The following is a 23,217-nucleotide window of genomic DNA, read 5'->3' on the forward strand; positions in this document are numbered from 1 at the left end:
AATTCACGTCAAGGAAAAAAAACAAACAAATGATACTATGAAACTTTTTTTTTTTTTTCTGAGACAGAGTCTCACTCTGTTGCCCGGGCTACAGTGCCGTGGCATCAGACTAGCTCACAGCAACCTCCAACTCCTGGACTCAAGCCATCCTTCTGCCTCAGCCTCCCGAGTAGCTGGGACTACAGGCATGTACTACCATGGCCAGCTAATTTTTTCTATATATATTTTTAGTTGTCCAGATAATTTCTTTCTATTTTTAGTAGAAATGGGGTCTTGCTCTTGCTCAAGCTGGTCTCGAACTCCTGAGCTCAAATGATCCACCCGCCTCTGCCTCTCAAAGTGCTAGGATTACAGGCGTGAGCCACCGTGCCCGGCCGATACTATGAATCTTGAACTCAGCGTATGCTCCATGGTGTGTGCCATGTCTCATGTTTTGTTCCTAATCCTCCATCTCCTTCCTGCCACTACTTCTATGCTGGAAATTTTCATTATCAAATAATTAATAGTAAATGGAAATGAGAGATGTATAAAACAGTAATAATAAAGAGTAAATGCTAGTTACTAAATAAGCTTTCAACTAATTAAGCATTAAAATGAGTGCCCCTTAAATTTAATAAGGAGGCATTGAGTACGTTTTCATAAATTTTAATGTATTTCACTCCACTTTCCATAATGTAGTACTAATTCTTTCCATACAACCCTGATTTTATAAAGAAAATATAGAAAAATATAGAAATGATCATCTTTTATCTCCTTAAATAAAGATACTATTTAGGAAACAATTACTAAGAGAATGAAGTTATATATTAAATAAATTCATTTTCTTGATAACATGTTAAAGTAAGAAAGACATAAATATCAAAGGACTAAGTCTATCATTTTAATAGCAACTGTCTCATGACCAGAAAAGTTTAAACATGAGCAAAAATAAGTGACATCTTTTCATGAGAAGATGCAAGCTTTGAATTTTAGTATTACGTTTATAGATAATGTAACAAGATGATATATGGAAGGTATTATTCATTGCAGCAAACTGAAAAGTATAATATGATGGAATAAGGATCACATTTTTCTCTTTGAGGTGATTTATATTTAAATGAGTTCTCCATAATCCTTTAAACTGAAGTGCAAATTGGTTATCAAAGTCCTTTGCTGTAAGGGTTGTTTTACATAATAATGAATTTCACAGAAGTTCCTCAAAGGGAAATATTGACTTAGGCAACATCATAGGATATTTCAGTTACAGCAACACTTTAGATTAGTGCCATAGACAACATATAAAAACTTTAAAATCTAAATTTCTTTATAAAGAAGTATAGGCTTTGTACATTTTCTGAATATAAAATACATTTGTAATAGAAATGATTCCCACTTAATCTGTCATTTCTCGTCTACATTAACTTAACAAAGTGTTAGAATGTACTATGTGCTTGGTACATGGCTTGTGTTTTTAAAAAATGGGCTGTAGGAAAGTAGTAGGACATGTTCACGTGCTTGTATATGTGTGGGTTGCTACTAACCCCCGATAGCTGCAATTATTAAGCCTTTAACTCTTTGCTATGTAATGTGCATGTGCTATTTTATTGATTTCTCAGAATGTGAGGTAGCCATTATTATTCTCATTTTAAAAAACAGAAAATTGTGTATGTGGTATGTGAGGATATGAACCAGAGTTCACTTCTCTCATGCATTATGCTACACCCCTACCTCACATCTGGCTCCTGTTCATTCTTGAGCCCTAGATAAGTCACCACTAGAAGGTGAGTCTTCACCCCAGTGATAAGAGTCAACAAGTCTCTTGTCTGTTGAAGCTCAGGTGCTCTAAGTCCCAATCAGCTCTTATCAGTTAGGGGTTAACACAGGCAGCTTCACTGAAATCTGCAAAATGCTAGCCCCAGGCTTTGGGGAGAGACTGAGTTTGAGGCTATAAATTGGACAGGGCACTGGATTCACTTACAAGATCTAGGTTTGAGACCCAGGTCTATCACTAACTAGATATGTGGCTATAGAAAAATTGATTTACCTTCCTGAGCCTTTGTTTTCTCATCTGCAAAATGAGATTGGACTTATTAATGGAGTGAAAATCTTCCAGCATATTAAGTCTTATGGTGAATTCCTATATTTAAAACAGATACAGATAGAGCTATACCGGTCAGAGCAGGGGCTGGGTTTGGAGAAGGCATGAATTTATCTATCTACATGGTCTCCCCCAACCCTCATCTCATCTCCAAGGAGGCCTCTGACACATCTAAGGCCTTGAAGAACAGAATTTTTCAAACTATGGCCTAGCTGTAAATTTATATCAGTTCTCACATTCTATGATTTAAAAAATATCTGTCACCATATGGAAAGAGCATTAGAATTGTACTAGAATGGAGTTGGGTCAGGGCTGATAATTCAAAGGAGAGAGTCCATTAAGTTGTAAAGAATATAATCAAATACCCTGGCCTGTGGGTGGCCAGGGGCATTCTCTTAGTCTTGAAGTTCCCCAAATTGTGCGCTAAGATTTTGCAAAGGCAGGAGTTGGGCATTCTAATAATAATTTTTGAAACCCTTAAATTTTGCTTTGGTTAATTTAATCAAATATGAATATTATTTTAGCATGACAGCATTATTCCATTAATTGATTTTATTTTATGAAAGGTTAACATGATATTGAGACATAAACTTTCAATTGTGATTCAACTATTACTGGTTATTCCACAAAATACTTACTTTTTTTTTTAGTACAAATCTTAGAAAAATTGGTTCATGTTCTCTATAAGTAAAGAAATCATATTCTATCGTTGCAACTCTTGGCTTAAAGACTGTATTCACATATCTGTATTAATCTCTATTAAACTCTGCCAGTCTCCCGGGCCCTGTACTATCTCAGTGATTGACAGTGTTTCATGGGTTTAATTCCGACCTGTCTGTGGCCACAGATCCTTTCACTTACCTGCCTCCGCCTTCTGCTGCTTCTCAATCTTGTCCAGGCGCCCCAGCAAGGAGTCAATTTTAGTTTTGATCTGGGTTAATTCTTTCTTGATTGTCTGTAACTCATCTGATTTCACTGGAAGGGGAAAGGAGAAAGAAAACAACAGAACATCAAATGCACCAGGACTCATGCTGGACACAACTCACAGACACCTTGTGTTTTCTCAAAGCTGTGTCAGATCACATAGGATACTTTTCAATTTTACCAGCTTCTCATTACTTCTAGTGATCCTGGAATACTGGATGATGCTGCCAATTACAAATAGGAATTCTCAGTGACATGGGCACTTGATACTAAATCTTTTGATTGAAGGTTACGCAAAGGGATAACAGAGTCTAGAAATATTTTATAAAATAAATAATGCTCAATTCAGTTTGGGTAAGTAGAGTAATTCTGCAATGTAAGATGGATTCAGATTAAGAAATAATTAAATTATGACAGGTATGACAATGCTACTTTGAGGCACTATATTATAATATGTATTTCAGCAGTCAATGGTATTTTAATCCATCTCCTTGGGGATTGATGGAAACCAGGATATAAATAGTATTTATCCTTTAAAAAAATGTCTTAGATGCTGGGGAAGTCTTTCCAACTCTCTCCAACTTGCTACTTCTGTTACTCTTTTGAAAAAAATTGAAGCAATGGGCTGTGCATGCCCATCTTTAGGTCCTGGGGCTTGATGGAAAGGAAATTCACTGAAGTTCTCATTGATAGTTTCAATAATAGTGGTTCTCATTCTACATTTTCAGTGTTTATTACGGTTTCAAAGAAAAAAATAGGGACTAACATAAGATTGACAACTTTTGCCAAGTATTTTGCCAAAATTTTGCCAATTTTCCTTTTGCCAAGTATTATATGAATATTAAAAACAACAACAAAAAACATGCCACTACTGACTAGAATAAATATTTTATAAAGACAAGGGCTTAAGAAAAGGAGAATCTAATATTTAAAGAACAATTCTTTAAATGAAATATGTTTATATTTATGACAATTTATTGCACTGTCCTTATTTTATTTTTCTGAGAACCATTGAAAATTTTGAGAGGAATCCACAATAATCAGAGATGGAAGATTTTAAAGCTATCATTATACAACAGCTACACCTGCCTCTGAGATTTCATTTAGTGGGTTGTTAGTATTCATGCCTCAGTCAAAAGCTGAGCCTTAAGATCTCGGACACTTACTTTGATTCCAGTCTATTTCTCTTCTGTCACTTTTCCTTCAAGTTTATAATCATCTCATACTGGGTATTCTCCAGAAATTTCTGAAGAAATTAGAATGTTTAGCTTCATTCTTTAGTCTTCAGAAATTTTTGAAAAAAATAATAAAAACAAAATGTAATCTATTTTTGCTTGAAATACAACTATTTGTCAATTAAAATATATGATATAATATGTATGATACATTATTCATCATATATACTAAATTTCAAGAGAAGAACAGATTTTTTTCCAGTATACAAATGAGAAAACTTTTTCCATTATACAATCAATTTTTTTTTAAAAAGCACATTTTTATTTATGATGCAAAGTAGTTTGCAAAATAAAAACTGCGAGAAGCAGGGGCCCTCTGGAGTATTCCTGTTATGAACTACCAAACTGAAAGTAGAACACAGTTTAAAATAGAGAATCACTCCTTATGTCAATTACTTCAAAGACATCAAAGTATCATTGTGGAATTGCAGCTAAATTTGAAAAACATCATCTGTCACAATTGCAAATTGATTCTGCTTTGAAGAATGATACTCATTTCCTTTTATGGAAGCATATGATGTAGTTTTACTTAAACCTATCAAATTTAATAGAAAATATTTTATCTTATAACATTAGATTTCAATGCAGGTGAAATAGGACTTGGCTGGAAACTAATGGAGTAGAAATAGAAATGGCTGGAAACTAATAGAATATATTTCTTAGCAAGTACAGCCATTCCTCAGCCCAGAAGTGCAGTTGAATAATTTTAATTTATTTATCTCCTTAAAAAAACATAAACCAATAAACCACCAGTATCCTATTTTATAGAAACTACATTAGAAAACAACCAGAAATCTGGACTTACCTAGTAGGAACTTACAAGTGTTGAGGGAGCCAAGGTTTCCTTTAAGTCTAGACTCATGTCTAGCACTATAAGAGTGCTTTTAAGATCAGAGCTAGAATATTATAGAATTTGGGTCTAATTAGTTAATGTTACTCGAGGTTAAATACAACAAGGAAATTAGGAGAGGTTCTTTCCTGGTCCATACCAGGAAATGTTGAACTGAGTCTCTAGCCCTGTGCGAGTTGTCCAGTTCTTCTCTTAGAATGGAGGGTAGCAAATGCTCATCATGGTCCTACAAAGTGGGCCCTAGAAATAACACTACTGCTTCTTGAGTAATCGTGGAAGTCGTTTCCTTATCACACTTCGATATCTCAGTGCAGCCCTTGGAAAAGTCTTGCCCCTCATGTGGTCTGCTTGGTGGTAGTTTTCCTACCTTTCTTTGGGCAGAGTCATTACCTGTAGATGGGGTATGCTTTTGTGCTATTACACCTGATTTCTAGATGGAATTCCTGGAATGAGCCCACTCTCTGTCTGATGTGCTAATCTCTTTACCTCTTTTCTGCTTTCATTTTCTACTGTTTCCCACCTACTGTTAACAATTTCTCTACTGTACAGTGAATTACATTAAGCCCCTGTTTTTACTTACTCTTCTTTAGTAGTTGAGCGTACATAAATACATTACAGTACTTTAGAAGACATTGGTAATGCTATCTTCAAAACAAAAATGTCTTTTGCTTTTCTCTAGATAAATTCTACCACAAAAAACTTTGCAAAAAAAGTTATAGAAGAAAGCAAACATACTGTCATAATAAAAATCTTTCATTGTCCTGTTAAGTATAACTTATTTTCCTATGGGTGATTATGGGGCTTAAATTTAGAATTATTAAACAAGATCGGTGAAGAGATAAAAAAATTACAAAGTTCTTAGGATAAATTATTTTAGCTGGTTTTTAGGCAACAATGACACTAGAGAAACTAAGAGTCAGGTTGCATCACACAGATAATCTTAAATATTTTTCCTAAACTATTACTGTAGTATTTTTATAAAAAAAATCATATTAAATCATTTCAGACTTTCTCTCTCTATACAGTTCATTGATTTGGTGATAAATGTTATTACATTCTGATACAGTCAACAAAATGATTGTGCCTCTGCTGTGACATGAGATATAATCCAAAAGGATATTAGGCACATGGGATGATACCATCTGTCTATATCAAAAAATGTGTGCATCTCTGATTTATGTGGCGAAAAATATTTTGATTTATTTTAATCACCTTTGGGTCAAGTCTATTCAAGACAAATAAAGAAGCTTCAGCTAACTGTCTGGATCAGTGGTTCTTAACAGAAGTTGCTTTTGCCTTGCAGGGGACATTTTTCAATATCTTGAGACATTTTTGTTTGTTATGTCTTGGAGGGGGTGGTGCTACTGTTATCTAGTGGGCATTTGGTCTGCTAAAAATCCTGCAATGCACAGGATACCACCCTCACACCACACCAAGGATTATCTGACCCCACATACCAATAGTGCCAAGCCTTAGAAATGCTGTCCTAGATAATTACATACCCTCCCTCACCAATACTACGCTTCCTATCAATTATTTAGAACAGCGGTCCCCAACCTTTTTGGCACCAGGGACCATTTTCATGGAAGACAATTTTTCCATGAACTGGGGAAGGGGGGATGGTTTGGGGATGATTCAAGCACATTACATTTATTGTGTACTTTATTTCTATTATTATTACATAGTAATGTATAATGAAATAATTATACAAGCCACCATAGGTTGGGGACCCCTGATTTAGAAGATTTAAAAATGTAATCATATGGACTTTAACAATAATTCACATTAATTTATGTTCCTCTTTTTATTTTTTCTCCCCAGCCATTGATACATAATTTAATTTTCAAAAATAAAAGAATAAATATAATTTGCATAGAAATCAGTTTACAAATCACTTATATACAGTATTTCGGCCGGGCGCGGTGGCCCACTCCTGCAATCCTAGCACTTGGGAGGCCAAGGAGGGTGGATCCTTTGAGCTCGGGAGTTCGAGACCAGCCTGAGCAAGAGCGAGACCCTGTCTCTACTAAAAATATAGAAGAAATTAGCTGGACAACTAAAAATATATAGAAAAAATTAGTTGGGCATGGTTGCACATGCCTGTAGTCCCAGCTACTCAGGAGGCTGAGGCAGTAGGATTGCTTGAGCCCAGGAGTTTGAGGTTGCTATGAGCTAGGCTGATGCCACGGCACTCTAGCCCAGGCAACAGAGTGAGACTCCGTATCAAAATAAAATAAAATAAAATAAAATAAAATAAAATAAATACAGTATTTCATCAATAAGGAAGCAGAGAATCTGATGATTTACATGACTTTACCAAAGTCACATACTTTGCACAGGTAGAGATCAGTTTCAGACCTAGATCTTCTGACTATAAACCCTATACTCCTTATAGGACCATGCAACTTCACTTTATGTGAAAAATATGATTTTCAGTTTTAGTTCTTTCTTTCACTATGAATTAAAGAACTATAGTATTTAATTCAGTCATTCAGAAAAAAAAATAAAGACCACTGATTTCTATAATGTGATTTTCTGGAAATCTTTATTATTGTCACTTCAATTCATTTGCTTCTCATTCTGTCTGTCCCTTTTCTTTAATTCATATATTTTAAGCTAATTTAATATGCAGAAGCTAATTTGCCAGTTTTACAGATAGTTTTTAAAAGCCATAATTTATAGGATTTTGCTAAAATAAACTGGAGCAATTGGTCATCTCCCTGCCATGGGTGGAATTTCCTAGTAAAAGAAATTACACATATGTGCACATGTATGTATTTGTAATATCTATGCCTGTATACATTGACACCCATTCTTTCTATATAGAAAGAGAAAATAAAATGGAGAATGAGTACACTTTATTAAATAACCATTCTTTAATTGCCTACTATATGCATCCATTCATCTGGAATTTCACTAGGAGCTGCACACATATTCTTTCATGTAGTCCTTATGATAAATATGTAAAGCATTGTTATTAAATTTACTTTATGGATCAGAACAATAAAAATTAGAGGAGTTAAGTAATGTGTTTCAGATTGCTTAGCAAACAGACAAAATCAAGCTTAGGGTGGGCTGCCTGATGCCAAAGCCATGGTCTGTCTATGTTTGTTGGATTCTTCTCCCCTGTTCTTCCCACCCCGAATCATGAGCTTCTCATCATAGTGAAATGTCTCCTTGGTTTCATGGAGTTTATAATTAGGGAAGAAATATGTAAGCAATTTATTATAGTATGTATGAAAATAAAATACATAGAATAATGGAGGAATTAGTGAAAAGCTCCAATCAGTTGATGTCAAAATTATATTCTATTTTCTATTTTCTGGTCCCCCCATCAGATTGTAAGAGCCAAAAATGAAGGATTGTGTCTATTTTGTCTATGGAATTTTAGTTCCATAGGAGTAATGTCTATTTCATCTTTGGAATATTAGTACCTGTCAATGGGGTAGGTGCTAATTAATTGAACTTGTGTCAACTATGTGGGCAAAGAGAAGAGATCAGTTAGTTTTGATGGGGTTTGATAGCTGATTGTGAAAACAGTCCTAAAAGAATGGGCCCTTGAGCTATGACTGGAAAGATACTTTAGATTTCAGTGAGCAAAAAGGGTCAATCTTCTAAGTAAAGGAAGTAGCAGATCTCAAATCACAGAGCTTGAAAATACTTGTCAAACTCTGATTTACTTTAGACCCTGGAGTGTAGGCCAGAATTTGTCCCCTTGTTTCACTGACTTACTCAACAATATTTTTAAACTAATTTTTTCTGAGCTGTAGGATTTCTAAAGAGGTGGTTCATAGTCAACTGTAAAATGTATGAAAAAAAGCAAAATTAAAAAAGCAAAAATAATAGCAGTGATACATCCCACAAATGTTTAAGAGTATATTCTGTCCAAAGCATAACTAACTTGAGTGGATTTGTAATTGAAAATGGAGAGATTAGATGAGTATATAAAAAACCATAACATGAAGTAGAAGAACTTAAGTCTTGTAATAGGAAAATAAACAATTAGCCTGGAATCAGAGGGCAGATGATGCTCTTCTAGCACGAGGGGTCTAACTTGTCCTTACAGGAAAAGAAAGTTTGGACAAGATACATACAGAGGCAAGACTACCTGAGAGAGAAGATTGTCATCTACAAGTCAAGGAGAGAGGACTGAGACAGACCCTTCCCTCACAGCCATCAGAAGGAACCAAACCTTCTAACACCTTGATTTCTAATTTCCAGCCTTCAGAACCCTGAGAAAATAAATTTCTGCTGTTTAAGCCACCCAGACTGTGGTGCTTTGCTATGGCAGCTCTACACGCTAATTCATCTGTTATATAAATTTCCTCAAATATCATTTTGACCAGGTAGCACTTTGCTGAGAATTTTTTACATTGTCCCTGGATGATATCCAAACCCGTCAATATTCTCCATAGTTTTCCATTTTCCTGTTATGCAATTTTATATTTTGGTTTTTCAAATCATACATAATATCCTCAGTTCCTCAACTGACATTCCTAGCACTAAATCTTTGCTTCAGATAATAATAATATAGTTACTATTATGGTTTATTATCTATTAAGACTTATATAATGCCAGACACTGTTCCAAGAGATCTATGTGTGTTAGCTCATTTAGTCCTCACAACAATTCTGTGGAGAAGGCAGCAAAGTTATTAGTCTCATTTTATAGATGAGGAAACTAAGGCAGAACAAGCAAAGCATCTTGTACTAAAAACACACAGATAAGAAATGGTAGAGTCACTACTGGATTTCAGATACAACAATTTTATATTCCTTGGTCTTAACTACTATGTTCTGCTGAAATAATTGTAATAATTAATCTCAGTGAACATTGACTATGTGCCTAAGAACTTTACATATATGAGTAATTTAATTCTTACAACAACTATTGGATACACAGTATATTATTTTCATTTTTCAGATGGAAAATAGAAGCACATAGGGGTCACAGTATTTCCCGAGGCCACTGTCATAGTATACTGGAGAACACAGACTCCACACCAGGCAATCTGACAGCAAAGCCTCTGTTCTTTTCACCCAGGTACTGCCTCCTACAAACCAGGAGTCTCTCTGATTCTATCTTTCCAAATCTATCTATTTTTCTAAACTCAATTCAAAAATCCTCTATTAAGCCTTCTCTAACCTCTCCGGCCAATGGTACTTTTCTCTCCTAAAACCCCCAAAACAGAATATATACTTTGTCCAAGATAATGGATGGATGGGAATGTTTAACGATATTTTGTTGAATATTAACATTATTTCTCTGGTTGATACTTGATCTCCATATTTCAGTCACATGTTTTCTAGCGGAAGGACCCAATGTAACAAAACATTCTTGCTGGTGGGGGTAAGTTCTCAGTCTTTACCTTAATTGAACTATCTTTAAGTTCTTGCTAGATGCTTCAGGGATTTTGTATTACTCTGTCACCTGTTCTGTCACTGAAAGTACGTTGACAGGTCCCCAAAGACATTCAAACTTACTAGGGTCTTTCCTGTTGGACATTCAAATTTAAATTAATTGTTTAAAGAAATTGATCTGATAGAATTTTTTTCAGAGAGTGCTGATTTTTCCACTAAGAAACTGCAGCTAAAGCTCACAGGTAATCACATCTTCTCTTTTGTAAAATGTTCATCTGCAATATCACATCTTCATTATCTTTTGACACCATAGTGTAGTACAGACAAATTGCGTACAGTTTTAGTTCAAGTTGATTCAAAAAGGGACAGAAACATCTAGTGACAATCTAAGTTTAAATGCTTACCAGTATTCCTCTTTGGCAAATTATCACATTAATATATTTTTCTATATATGGTTTTTCTTTTAGTATATTTACACTTCACTCAAATTTTTCATTCATGATTTGAGTTTGAAATTTATCATTTCCCAAAACCAGGCTAATTATAAAAGTATTATCAAGTAATGAATATTTATACACACATATATATATTTATGTATATAAATGTACATATAGGTATAAAGCATAGTCTGCCAATATGCTTCTAGGGAGAATTTATAATCATGATTCTAGTTATGTTTATTGCATATGTCTTATTTTGATTTATGTTTCACTAACATAACACTAATCTACAGTTAACTTTTGTGAATTGAGCTCTAAATGTACAGAACTGCATGAAACATGCATAGAATTGATCAGTCTGTTGTCTTTCTATACTAAGAATTTCATTAAAATAAACACAGTTTGAGAATTAATATATCTATAATAAATTTCAAATAATAACATTTATTGATAGTCCTTATAAAATATTTTCATCTCATAATTTATCTACCTATTTCTTTTTACATCTTTCCAGAGTAATAAAGGTACTCTAGGTTACACAGTTCCAAAGAATGATTGCTGCTAAAATGTAAAACACACTATATTTCTTTCAACATCACAGGTTTATATTCAGTAGTCCAATTTTCAGAATTAGCCTTCTCTCAAGACTTCCATCTGTCACACAAAACCAGAAAGAGAAGACCAAACTGAACCTCATGTATGATCCACCACTAGACGTAAGAATAGATTCTTATGGTACATGAAAAGCTAGTTCAGATTATTTCCACAAGTAGCTGACTTTGGCAATTGCCTTTCTATAAAAATCATTGCATTATTTATTTATTACAATGTAAGATAAAAAGTCATTAAATTTATCAATACTGGGAGATTTCTAAGGAATAGAAACTTGCATATACTCCACACTGGGGTGTCTCAACCTCCAATGAGTTGCTGCAGAAACACATTCTCTTGTATTACTAAGACTCAAAAAGGAATTCATATTTAGCTATCTATAGAACTGATAGACGGATGGATAAGTACACAGAGAACTGTAACTCTATTTAGTTTGCTATTGAAGTTATATTAGCTGAGTCCCATTCTTAGTCAAATTCTGAACATATCAAGAAATTTGGTGTTTCAAGAAGCATCAGTCGCTTCCTGGTTCCTGAACTATTTTTTACACACTCTAAAAAAAAAGTATTTTGGTAGTGATTCTTTCTTAGTATTTCTGATAGTGCTGAGGTAAAAGGCAGTGTTCTACAATAGATAGCTCATGGGTATAAGAATAAGAGATTTGGGTTTTAGTTCTGGCTTTGCCATAAATATTAGTTATACGTCCTTCTCTGTTTATTCATCAATAAAAGTGAGATAACAGTATTTTTCCTGTCTTAAAGAGTTGGGGTGCAGAGTAAATACAAAGTCCCTACAATGCCCTACCAAGCTTTATTGGAACTTGCCCACTCTCTACCTCTTTGATCTTTTCTCCAGCCACACTTCCCTTCCCTCACTCTGCTGCAAGCCACACTGGCTTCCCTCATTGTTTTTTGATGATTCCTACTTAAGGTCTCTGAAATGACCATTCACTCTGCCCAGAATGCTCTGCCCCTGAAAGCTTCAAGCTCAGTCTCTCACTCTCCCACTTCCTTTAGGTTTCTGCTCAACTGTTACCTCATCAGACACACAGTCATAGATCATCCTATGAGATATAGTGCTCCCAATTTTCTCTAGGTTTATTATTTTATGTATTGATGAGACATCAGCTTGTTGACTGGTTTCTTTCTGCTAGAATGTAATCTCAAGGAATATAGAAAATTTTGTTATCCTTTCCTTAGGAATAATATTCTCTTTTTTTTTTTGAGACAAAATCTCACTCTGCCACCCTGAGTATAGTACAGTGATGTCATCATAGCTCACAGCAACCTCAAACCCCCGGGCTCAAGCAATCCTCCTGCCTCAGCCTTCCAAGTAGCTGGGACTACAGGTGTGTGTCATGATACCTGGCTAATTTTTCTATTTTTTAGTAGAGATGGTATCTTGATCTTTTTTTTCTCTTTTTTTGAGATTAATAGCCATTTTAAGTATTAAGATCACATCTAGCAAAATGGAGTTCATTGAAACACTTTATGTGAAAACTCATGAGATTTTACTGGCAAAATCATTTTAACATTTGCACATCTGAACTCTTGACATGTGGATGTCAGCCTAACTGAATGTTTGTGAACAGACAATGATGATTAATAACTATTTCTCTAAAGAGGCTAAAATGTTTAGGAGAGATGAAGCAGTTTCTTTTTAAATTTAGCACATTTACTAATAATAGACCAGATGAGGGGATAAATAATACATAATAAAAGTAGTAATTGAAACCAATCCATGATATGGAGAAGCAAATAGGGCTGAGTTGCCTTTATGTTCACCTCAGGGAAGACATTTGATATCTTTGGACTCAGTAAGAACTTAAAAAAAATATATTGGAAACACTATCAGGCATTTGTGAACAGATTTAAGCAAGTCATATTATTTGGTTCTCACTATAAACCTTTGAGGCAGATATTACTATAATCTGCAATTTAACACTGAAGAAATTAAGGCTCACAGAACTGAATAAACTTGCCCAAAGATTCATGGCTACTAGTTGGCAAACCCAGAATTCCAACCCCTGAGTCTCTGACTCCAAAGCCAATATATTCTTTTCTTTTTAGTTGACACATAATAATCATACCTATTTATGGGATATAGAGTTGATATTTCGATACATGTATACAATGTGCAATGATCAAATCAGAGTAGTTAGCATACTCATCACGTGAAACATTTATCATTTCTTTGTGTTGTGAACATTCAAAATCTGCTCTTCTACCAAAAGCTAATATTTTAAACCCCTCCTCCTGTATATTTCATGAGGATGGTGGTTGGTAGTAATCTAGGCTTATTACATGTAGCTAACATCAAAGACAGGGTTCTAAAATCCAAATAATGAGGATTTGATGTCACTCATCTAAAGGTGAATGAGGCTGTTCCTCTGGTCAGCACCCGCCTCCTTGAAAACCTCCCACAGGTACAGGTGTTAAAGCCGATGCTCTGAGCCCAGCTCGATGCGGTGGACAAAGGAGACTCAGTGCCAGAGTGGAGTCCAGCGAGGGATGATGGCTGTACAGTGACGAACTGCTTAGCCAACCGTCTCTCTGCCTGTGTGCTGTGGGCTTTCAACTCAGATGGATTATATCTTTGGCCAGAAGTACTTCTCAGCCTCTGGTGTTTCTTTCTTTTTCTTTTTCTTTTTTTATTTTTTTGTTCTTTTTAAAAAAACTAGATGTTTATTATTTGTTTATTTTATTTCATAATATCATGGGGGTACAAACATTTTGGTTACATAAATTGCATTTATACCATTTGAGTGAAAGTTATGTGTGCCCATCCCCCAGATAGTGTGCATTGTACCTGTTAGGTGTGAATTTACCCATCCCCACCTCCCCCTCTCACCTTCTTGATTTCTCATCGATGTTATTTCCATATGTGCACATGAGTGTAGGTCTCACTTTTGCTCAGGCTGGTCTTGAACTCCTGAGCTCAAGCTATTCTCCCACCTTGGCCTCCCAGAATGCTAGGATTACAGGCATGAGGCACCACACCCGGCCAGGAAAAATATTCTAATAACATATTAGATTTTTTTCTGAATCAATCTATATAATAATTTAGCAGTGTGTTTAGTTGGAAAATTTGTATCTCTACTTTTTACTAATTAATGTGAAATCATGTAAATATTAATTGCATTTTTATGATTTCTGTATTTTTTCAGATACATATATCTCATAATTTAGAATAATATACTAAGTTATGCTTTTAACATCTCTATGGTTTGCCTTTCTAAATTGCTCAAATATTCAAAACATCAACTAATTTTGCATAATATTTCTCTGAGAAGACAGTAAATGCACTCCCTTTTGAAGTGAAATCATTTCTCCATTAAAAGCAACATACTTTATTTTAGGAGCTTAATATGTTACAAGCTAAGTGGAACAAGAACACAACGTTATTTGCTCTGCTAAAATACTTTGCAAATTGGTCCTGGGCTTTTGTTAGTCATGTTTTTGTCTGTCTCCCCTACTGCAACGCAGCGTGATGGAAAGCACAGACCATTTCTTATCCATTTTATCATTCTCTAATTAATTTTGTACATAGCAGGTACTTCAAAATTACCTGATTTATTGAATGCAGGCATTCATGAAATCATAGTTAACCTCACCCTTCTTTACAGAGAAATAAAACGAAGAACATTACTTACATTTAGAGCCCGATGAAGACCCACTAACAGCAGATCTTGATCCGCCTTTCATGGAAAAGACTCCTTTCCCCCTGCGAGTTGTAGTGACAGCCACTCTGGGACGCTTCAGTGGAATGACCGCGCGAGGAGGTGGAGGCACACGTCCATGGTAGTCAAATAACCTTTACAAAGCACAAATGGGACTGAGAGTTGGTTTAATGCCTACGTGTTCTATCAAATGTGTGAGATGATTAAGAGAATGGCCTGGTAGAAAATTTTAATAATATTTTGGTTGCTATTGTTCTCTATTCAGATGCCTCTGTTTATTGGCAGATTAATTTTTCACTAAGAAAATAGGATGGTAACATAGTCTATGTTTTCTGGACATTAGAATCTGACCCCCAATATGAATTCATTTGTAAGATATCAAAGGACAGGAGCTTTGTTCCAATACTACCATGCAATTTGTGAAATTATGCTGGCCTTTTTCCCCAAATATATTTCTTTGTTTGGATAAACAGAATTGTCCTTCTTATGAACAGAAATCTTCCTCTTAAACATCAGATATTTATTAGCACACGAGTTTGCAAAGAGAAAAAGATTATGCAGAATCAGGAACAAAGAAAGAAAATTATTGTCTGATCAGAAAACAGAGCTCAGAAGGAAAAAAATTGAAGTAAAACCAGATTAAAGAAAACAACCATGAGAGACAAATCAATATGGTGCTGCACCTGTCTCTGAGAAATTTTTAAAAAATAAAAAGCTCCTCTGACTGTAGAAAAAAGACTAAGTTTGAATGACTTGAAGTTAGCACGGGGACAAAACTTCATTGGCTAAAGTACTAGTAGGAGGTATTTATAATGATATCTTTTTATTATTCTGACCATTTGCTATATGTGCAAATTGAGACTACAGATATATTTTAAAGTTAGCTATTGAAAAATTTCTTTAACAAAAAAAATCAATAAAATTTATTCTTTTGCTAAGAAGTGAACAATGACATTCACCACAATCAATGTATTTCCACTAAACAATGAAAAGAAAGTATAAGAATGTTAAACTCTTTTATATAAATATGTAATTCATAGATTCAAAAGCTTCACATTACTTTTACTGCACATGCAAATACAATAAGTTTTTATGACAGCACATTTGAGAAGCATGAAAGGTCAGTCAAAGAAAAAATACTGGGATACATTTACTTATTTTTAAAACTATTTGCCAGTGACCCAGATGTGTAATTATATTATCCACTAAAGAAAAAATAGCATTATTGACTTAGAATTATGATTGTTACATATTTTATTGTAACATCATTATATACATTATGGCCTTGCAATTGTTTTAAAAAAATAATCCAATATGAAAGTAAGAAAGGAGAAAACTATAATAGGAAGAAAATAATAAAAAACCAACTTCTATAAGGGGCTATTTCATAAAATTACATCTTGTGTACACATAGATAAAAGTATGATAATCTCTTTTTGGGAAATAATATATGTAATATAATAAAAATTAAGATAGTCTGGTTTCTAAATATTCATCCAGAAGCATTTAAAACTATCATATTGTAGGAGGGAAAAGCACTATTTAAACCAAATTTCAAGCAGAACTCTTTAGGACTAGGAATATCTCCTATATTAGAGAGCTAAAATGTTCAAAAATGACTTAGAACATGCTGGGGAAAAACTAAGAGATGTCTGGAAAGGAAAAGAAATGAAATGAGACAGAGTTCAAGAGGGGTGCTATCCTCTGCGAATAAGCAAAGTCCATTAGAGCTGAAGAACTTCTGGCAAAGAACAGGTCATGGATGTCAACATATGATAGTTTACTTCAAAGAGTACAGGCAGGGTGAGGCTGAAAAGGGTTATGAATATCGTCCAAACCACTAGGGGCTTGAGAATCAAAAGGGCTAACTAAACCTGCCCCTTATTTCAATTACAAAACAAGGTCTACATTAGTTATTTATAAGTTGAATTCACAGAACACCTTAAGTCAGTGAACCAAAATACAAAGGCACTTTGCATGAGCAATACCACCCAAAACTATTGAGGGAAAAGAAAACATGACAATTGACTGCTTTTGTCAGGATAGAAGTTGCCACTTGAGAGGAAAGGCAAGCTCTTTTTGAGGAACCATTTCCTTAGACCACCAATGTACAATTGAACACGTTCATTAAATAAGCTCATCTATAAATTGGGGTGAGACAATTTCTAAAGCACAATCAAAATATATAATGATGTTAAGAATGTTACAATGAAAATGCAGGCCATGTAAAGTCAACATATTCATTGCTACTTTAATTATAATGTAATTCAATACTATTTTATAGGAGATCAAAATGTTTACCAATATTTCTATTGCTTCTCCCAGCTAAGTAGTAATATTACAAAGCTTTCAATGTTGACATGGCCTGATCTTATGTTGAGAAAAGAGAGCTGCATTTGCTTACTGTATTTGTGACAAATTTTAATACGGGCCATACATTTTAGGAATATTAGTATATACTGTTTCCCTTGGTGTGAATTCTTGTGGGGAGTGGGCCTTGTTTTCTGAATATTTTGGTGAGTTGCTTCAAAGGGAGGTGACTCATTTCTCACTGAGGAATCCGGTAAGGTTTTATCAACTCTTTCTCCTGCTCTGATGGGAAGATAAGCAGCATCAGAACTTAAATATTTTAATGTGATATGTATTTCAAAAAACAAAATTAAAGAAAGTTGTGGGTACTTCACAGACCATGATTTTTAATTTTACAACATTTAATAGAGAAGGAGATTTTTTTTTTTTTTTGAGACAGAGTCTGGATCTGTTGCCTGGGCTAGAGTGCCGTGGAGTCAGCCTGGCTCACAGCAACCTCAAACTCCTGGGTTCAAGCAATCCTCCTGTCTCACTCAGCCTCCCGAGTAGCTGGGACTACAGGTGCATGCCACCATGCCCGGCTAATTTTTTCTATTTTTAGTAAAGACGGGGTCTTGCTTTTGCCCAGGCTCTCAAACTCCTGAGCTCAAGCAATCTTCCCGCCTCGGCCTTCTAAAATGCTAGGATTACAGGTGTGAGCCACCATGCCTGGCTGAAGATGGAGACTTAAAAAATTTCATTGGGCACCCTTGAGTTTATCAGAAATAAAAGGATGGAAAACCGGATGTTGTCCTAATGCATACAAACAGAACAAGACAAGGATGGGAAGTGGGCGGACAGGTGTTCTGGGATTGCAAGATGGGATCTTGCAGAGGGAAGTAGGTGGGAGGCACCCTAGAAAGAGACAAGCTTTCTCATCAGAATTCTGTCTACAACAAATCAAAGAAATTTCTCCTTTACAAACTGTTATATTGGCGAATAGTGTTGAGACTAAGGAGATAGTCCATTTAAGATTATAGACTGACAGTGAAGATGGTGGTCCAATAGAGCTAAATGCAATCTAAATCTCAAAGGTCCATTAAAAGCTTTAAGTTTCTTCTTCCTCTTAGTTCTTTTTGTTCCTTATCCTTTTAGAATTATATTCCTTCTCCTTTCCTTTAATAATCCTCACTTTTTCCTAATATTTCTTGGTCAGTATAATTTTCTTCCTCATACTTACTCATCAAGTAGATACTGATTTATAATGAAGACAAATACGTAATTCTTCCTTCACTAAGATCCCTTATACAATGAAAACTCTAAAAGACTTAACATGAAGTAGTAAATAAAATAAATGCAGTCAGATGTTAATAAAAGCAACCCTAGGAGGAAATTTGGGAATTTAATTTGTTTTATTTAATCAACATTCCTACTTTCCAGGTACCTTTTTCTTGTTTGGACTTCTGTTTGTTTTAAATAATATCTGAGATATGTAATTTTATTACCTAGCAAAAGCTAAGACCTAGTAATATTAATTTTAATATTAATTTACTTGATAAAATAGACATAACTTGTCTCTAGGAGCAATAAGGATATTGATTTCATCTACTGTTCTTAAAAAATAAGTATTTTTTGGACAAAGGCAATTTAAATGCATATTAGCATGGGAAATAAATGTAATTGTGTGCTTTTTAAGATAAAGAGCTTGTTATTATTAAGTTTTAACAATAATAAGGTAAAATTTTGGGAAAAATACATGAAAACAACTGCAACTGTCAATCTTAGACCCTAAAACAACTACTATAACCCTCTAATCTTTTTTCTGTAAGCACCCATATTTATTACCTAATTGAAAACATAATATATGTACAGTCATGTATTCTAGCTAGTTCTCTTTGGTTTATATTAAAAACATTTCTCAAGCCTGCTAAATGGTCTTCTTAATGTTTATTTTAACTGCTATGGTGCTGTTTCTCAAGTAGATGTACCACATTCTAATAAATCATTACCTGATTGTTAGACTTTTGACTTGATGCTTATTTTTTTGCTGTCAACTAATATAATTTTAAAAACAAAAAAAAAAATTTGAAAATGTAACGTGCATAGTACTTTGTCACTGAATATTAAATTTTCATTTTAGATTAATGGTTATTTCAAGAATCTTTTGGTCATTACCTATCTTCTTCTAAATTGCCCATATGAAAATAGTTCTTCATTTTCTGCACTCGCAAATCAAAACTTACAGTCACTATGTAGTTAATGCTAATAAAAATATATCATCTGCACTTGGGAGCTAAATCTCTGGGCTGTCCAGAGGCAAAACCTAAGAACAAGTTCAGGGCCACATTCTCATCAGGACCTTTCAGTGGGCGTACACGGACCGGTAACCAGAGGACCAGAGGTCTTGCCCCATGTCATGATTCAACTTCGAGCCCTCCTTTTCAGCATGCTTAATTTTGACAGGCATATTATCTATAAAACCAAATTAAGGTGCCTATTCATTTGTAAGAAGAGATACATTTGAAGTCCACACAAATGATTCTCATAGGCTGCTAGTGTATCTGTTTCCTATATTGTTGGAACTATTCAAAACTCATAAACTCCGTCTATAATTTCCACCCTGACTTCAAATAAATTTTTGGTTACAACCGAATCAGAAAATAATTTTAAAAGGCACATTCCATCTGAGACCAGTAAATGAAAAATTTCTACTGCTCTTTTTTGTCATTAAACTTTTCCAAGGTATTCCATGAAGTTTTTCCCCAGAATCATGTGCAAATGCTTTCTGAACATGCTTTTAAAGGCAAGTTGATTGCAATCATGAGTGATCTCTTTTGCAATATTTTCACCTTAATATAATTTTTTTTTTTTTTTTTGAGACAGAGTCTCGCTCTGTTGCCTGGGCTGGAGTGAGTACTGTGGCGTCAGCCTAGCTCACAGCAACCTCAAACTCCTGGGCTTAAGCAATCCTTCTGCCTCAGTCTCCCGAGTAGCTGGGACAACAGGCATGTGCCACCATGCCTGGCTAATTTTTCTATATATATTTTTAGCTATCCATATAATTTCTTTCTATTTTTAGTAGAGACGGGGTCTCACTCTTGCTCAGGCTGGTCTCGAACTCCTGAGCTCAAACAATCCGCCTGCCTCAGCCTCCCAGAGTGGTAGGATTACAGGCATGAGCCACCGTGCCCGGCCCCTTAATATAATCTTTATATTTTGTCTAACATCGCTATATACTATATTTTGTATACAGCTTTGTATAACTAAAAAGTTAATATATTCAAATGGCCATTTTGAGGTTATAGATCAATAAAATGATTTTCTCATTTAATTCTTATAATTCTGTAAGGTCAGTATTATTACTATGAAGTCATTTTGTCCATGAAGGAAACTGGCAACGAAAAGGAAGAGGGTAACATCCCCAAGTTTAACCATTCAACACATGTGCATCCAGGCCTGAAATTCATGTCTTCTGCCTTCAAGTCATACCGTTGTCCACTGTACCATGCTTTTATTTTCAAATGGTTTACATGGAATACAATTCTCCCAGATGCTAATTTAAATTTGCATAACAAAACAGACGTTGCTTCTTGCTAATACACTTTCCAATATTCATGAATAAATATTATGCTCTATAATCAATGATCTGAAACAACTGTAGAGTAAGTAAGAATTCTTTCATTAACTGACACTCTAGTAGCTTTTCTTCAGTTAATTAATACAAAAGTCAAAATGGCTCCAGAATTTAACGATGCCCACTTTGAATCATTTAAAATGTATATGTGTTTTATATGTGGTAAAGCACCTCTCGTATTTCTTTTTCTCTGTTAACAACAGTTTACTTATCACTGGAAGTTATAAACTGCTCAGGGTTCTTCCTAATATTATTGAAAAAAAGGTTGGACTTAGACTGTTAATATCTCAGAAATTAAAAACATTCTCTGGGGGGAGTCAATATAATCTTAGGTGTACAGCTCCTTTTACTTGTTAAGAGTATAAATATTTAGTTTGAATAACGTTCAATGTCCTGCAATTAGAGCCATACTTGGCCATTTCAAAGAAAATGCCATTCAATGCTATAAATTGTTGGGGAATGCTGTGTGAAATACAGAAAAGATGAAAGTTTAGAATAGCCACTCAAGTCCACTACTTAGTGATACTCTTCATGATCCCTGAATCCATGGATAGACACTTAAAGAAGTCACAATACGATGAAACTTTGTGTAAAGAAGTTTTCTAATCTAGAGCTATCTAAAAGTTGAACACTCCTAATTACATTAGAATCTCCAATCCTGGCAGAAATAGAATGACAAGAGGACATGGATATATGTCAGTTGTTAACCTATTATTTTTTGGTTTCAGACTAACCCTTAGTCACAGTTGGGGCTGGGACTCTGCAAACCCCATTTCTGGAGGGAGTGGGCAGCTGGCTCCTGCTAGAGTCAGCCAGGAAAGGACCTGAGAGGGAGACTGCAAGATTGGGGCAGGAAAAAGGGACTTTTTCGTGTTTTATTGTGTTTTGGCTTCCTGCTCTTGCTAGCTTTACCCAACCCTGTTTTTTTTCACCCTGGCAATAAAAATTCATTACAGCAGCAGCAGAATCCAGCTTGAGTACTTTTGCCACACTTGCAGAACAGCCTCTCCACACTCCCTAGTACCCCCAACCCATATCCCCTCCTCGGAGGTCTGGGTGCCAGCCCCACATGTTCCACCTGTGGGGGCTTAGATACAGCAGCATTAGCTGAGCAGAATGTTCTACTCACAGTTTCAGCTCTGCTAGGCTCTTCTAAGCAAGTTTTGATAATCCTAAACTCTTCATTTGTTTCCCTATCCCTAAATGTGGTAGCTGCTTACTGCAATTGCTAACTCCATTACACTACAGTGTTTTCTTTGTGCCTTTTCAGTTCCTTAATACCCAGTTAGCATGTTTTTATATGTAATTATTCCTGTTAAATATAACTAGTGTGATTTCTGTATTCCCAACCTAAACAAAGCAGTATGGGGTTCACAGAAACAGCTGAGTGCTTTCTCTCCGTAGGTAAGTGTGTTCAGCTGCAGCTGGAATACTTTGGGGAGCATGGAGAGGGAAAACAATAAAAGAAAAATAATCCAGAGGTGTCCCAGTGAAGTATTATGGAAAGACAGCTGACCAACCGTTTTTTTTTCTCAGTTCTATGGACTTTGCTATGTGAATCTCACTATAAGAAACACATTCACCATTGTTAATGGTTACTGTTAACTGCTACTAGCATCTAACATTGGATCAAGCATGAAAAACATACCAGGCATAATGCTGATCATTATATATATGTTACCTTATTTAATTCTTAGAACAATTTAATGAGTTAGGCATTAATTTCCTGTTCACCTAACAGATGACATAACAGATTTTGTGGTATTAAATAACTTGCCCAAGTTTGCACCTCTACTCAAAAGAGAAGAAAAATTTAACCATAAATACAAGGTGTAACTTATGAGAAATCACTGTGGATAAAAAAGTTAGCAGTGACTCTGTGAACTGTGGATCTTGCCTAGCCTCTCCATTCTGTTTATCTTTCACGCTATTTTATGTTTATAGGGAGTTCCAGAGTGTATCCACTAGTGGCAGATGCTTATGTCTTTCTTAGCCAACTGCAAAAAATGGAAAATAAACTAATGAGAGCACAGATTGCTCAGACAGTTTGTTAGCAATACAACCATACTGGTCTGCTGCACACTTATGAGCCAAACAGATTGTATATAAAACAAATA

The 23,217-nt window shown here is 34.9% G+C and overlaps 1 protein-coding gene across 13 annotated transcripts in view; it reads right to left on the bottom strand.

Annotated features, from left to right (window-relative positions):
* Nucleotides 1–23,217, bottom strand: part of RALYL (RALY RNA binding protein like) — a 644,676-nt gene that overhangs the window by 55,290 nt on the left and 566,169 nt on the right. For all 13 annotated transcript variants that reach the window (XM_045560943.1, XM_045560945.1, XM_045560938.1 and 10 more), the window contains 2 exons: nucleotides 15,151–15,311; nucleotides 2,939–3,052 (listed from right to left, as the gene is read on the bottom strand). In XM_045560943.1, coding sequence (XP_045416899.1) covers nucleotides 2,939–3,052; nucleotides 15,151–15,311 — 275 coding nt within the window. The remainder of the gene's footprint in view (nucleotides 1–2,938; nucleotides 3,053–15,150; nucleotides 15,312–23,217) is intronic.

This window comes from Lemur catta, chromosome 9 (genome assembly GCF_020740605.2).
Source record: "Lemur catta isolate mLemCat1 chromosome 9, mLemCat1.pri, whole genome shotgun sequence".
Lineage (NCBI taxonomy): Eukaryota > Metazoa > Chordata > Mammalia > Primates > Lemuridae > Lemur > Lemur catta.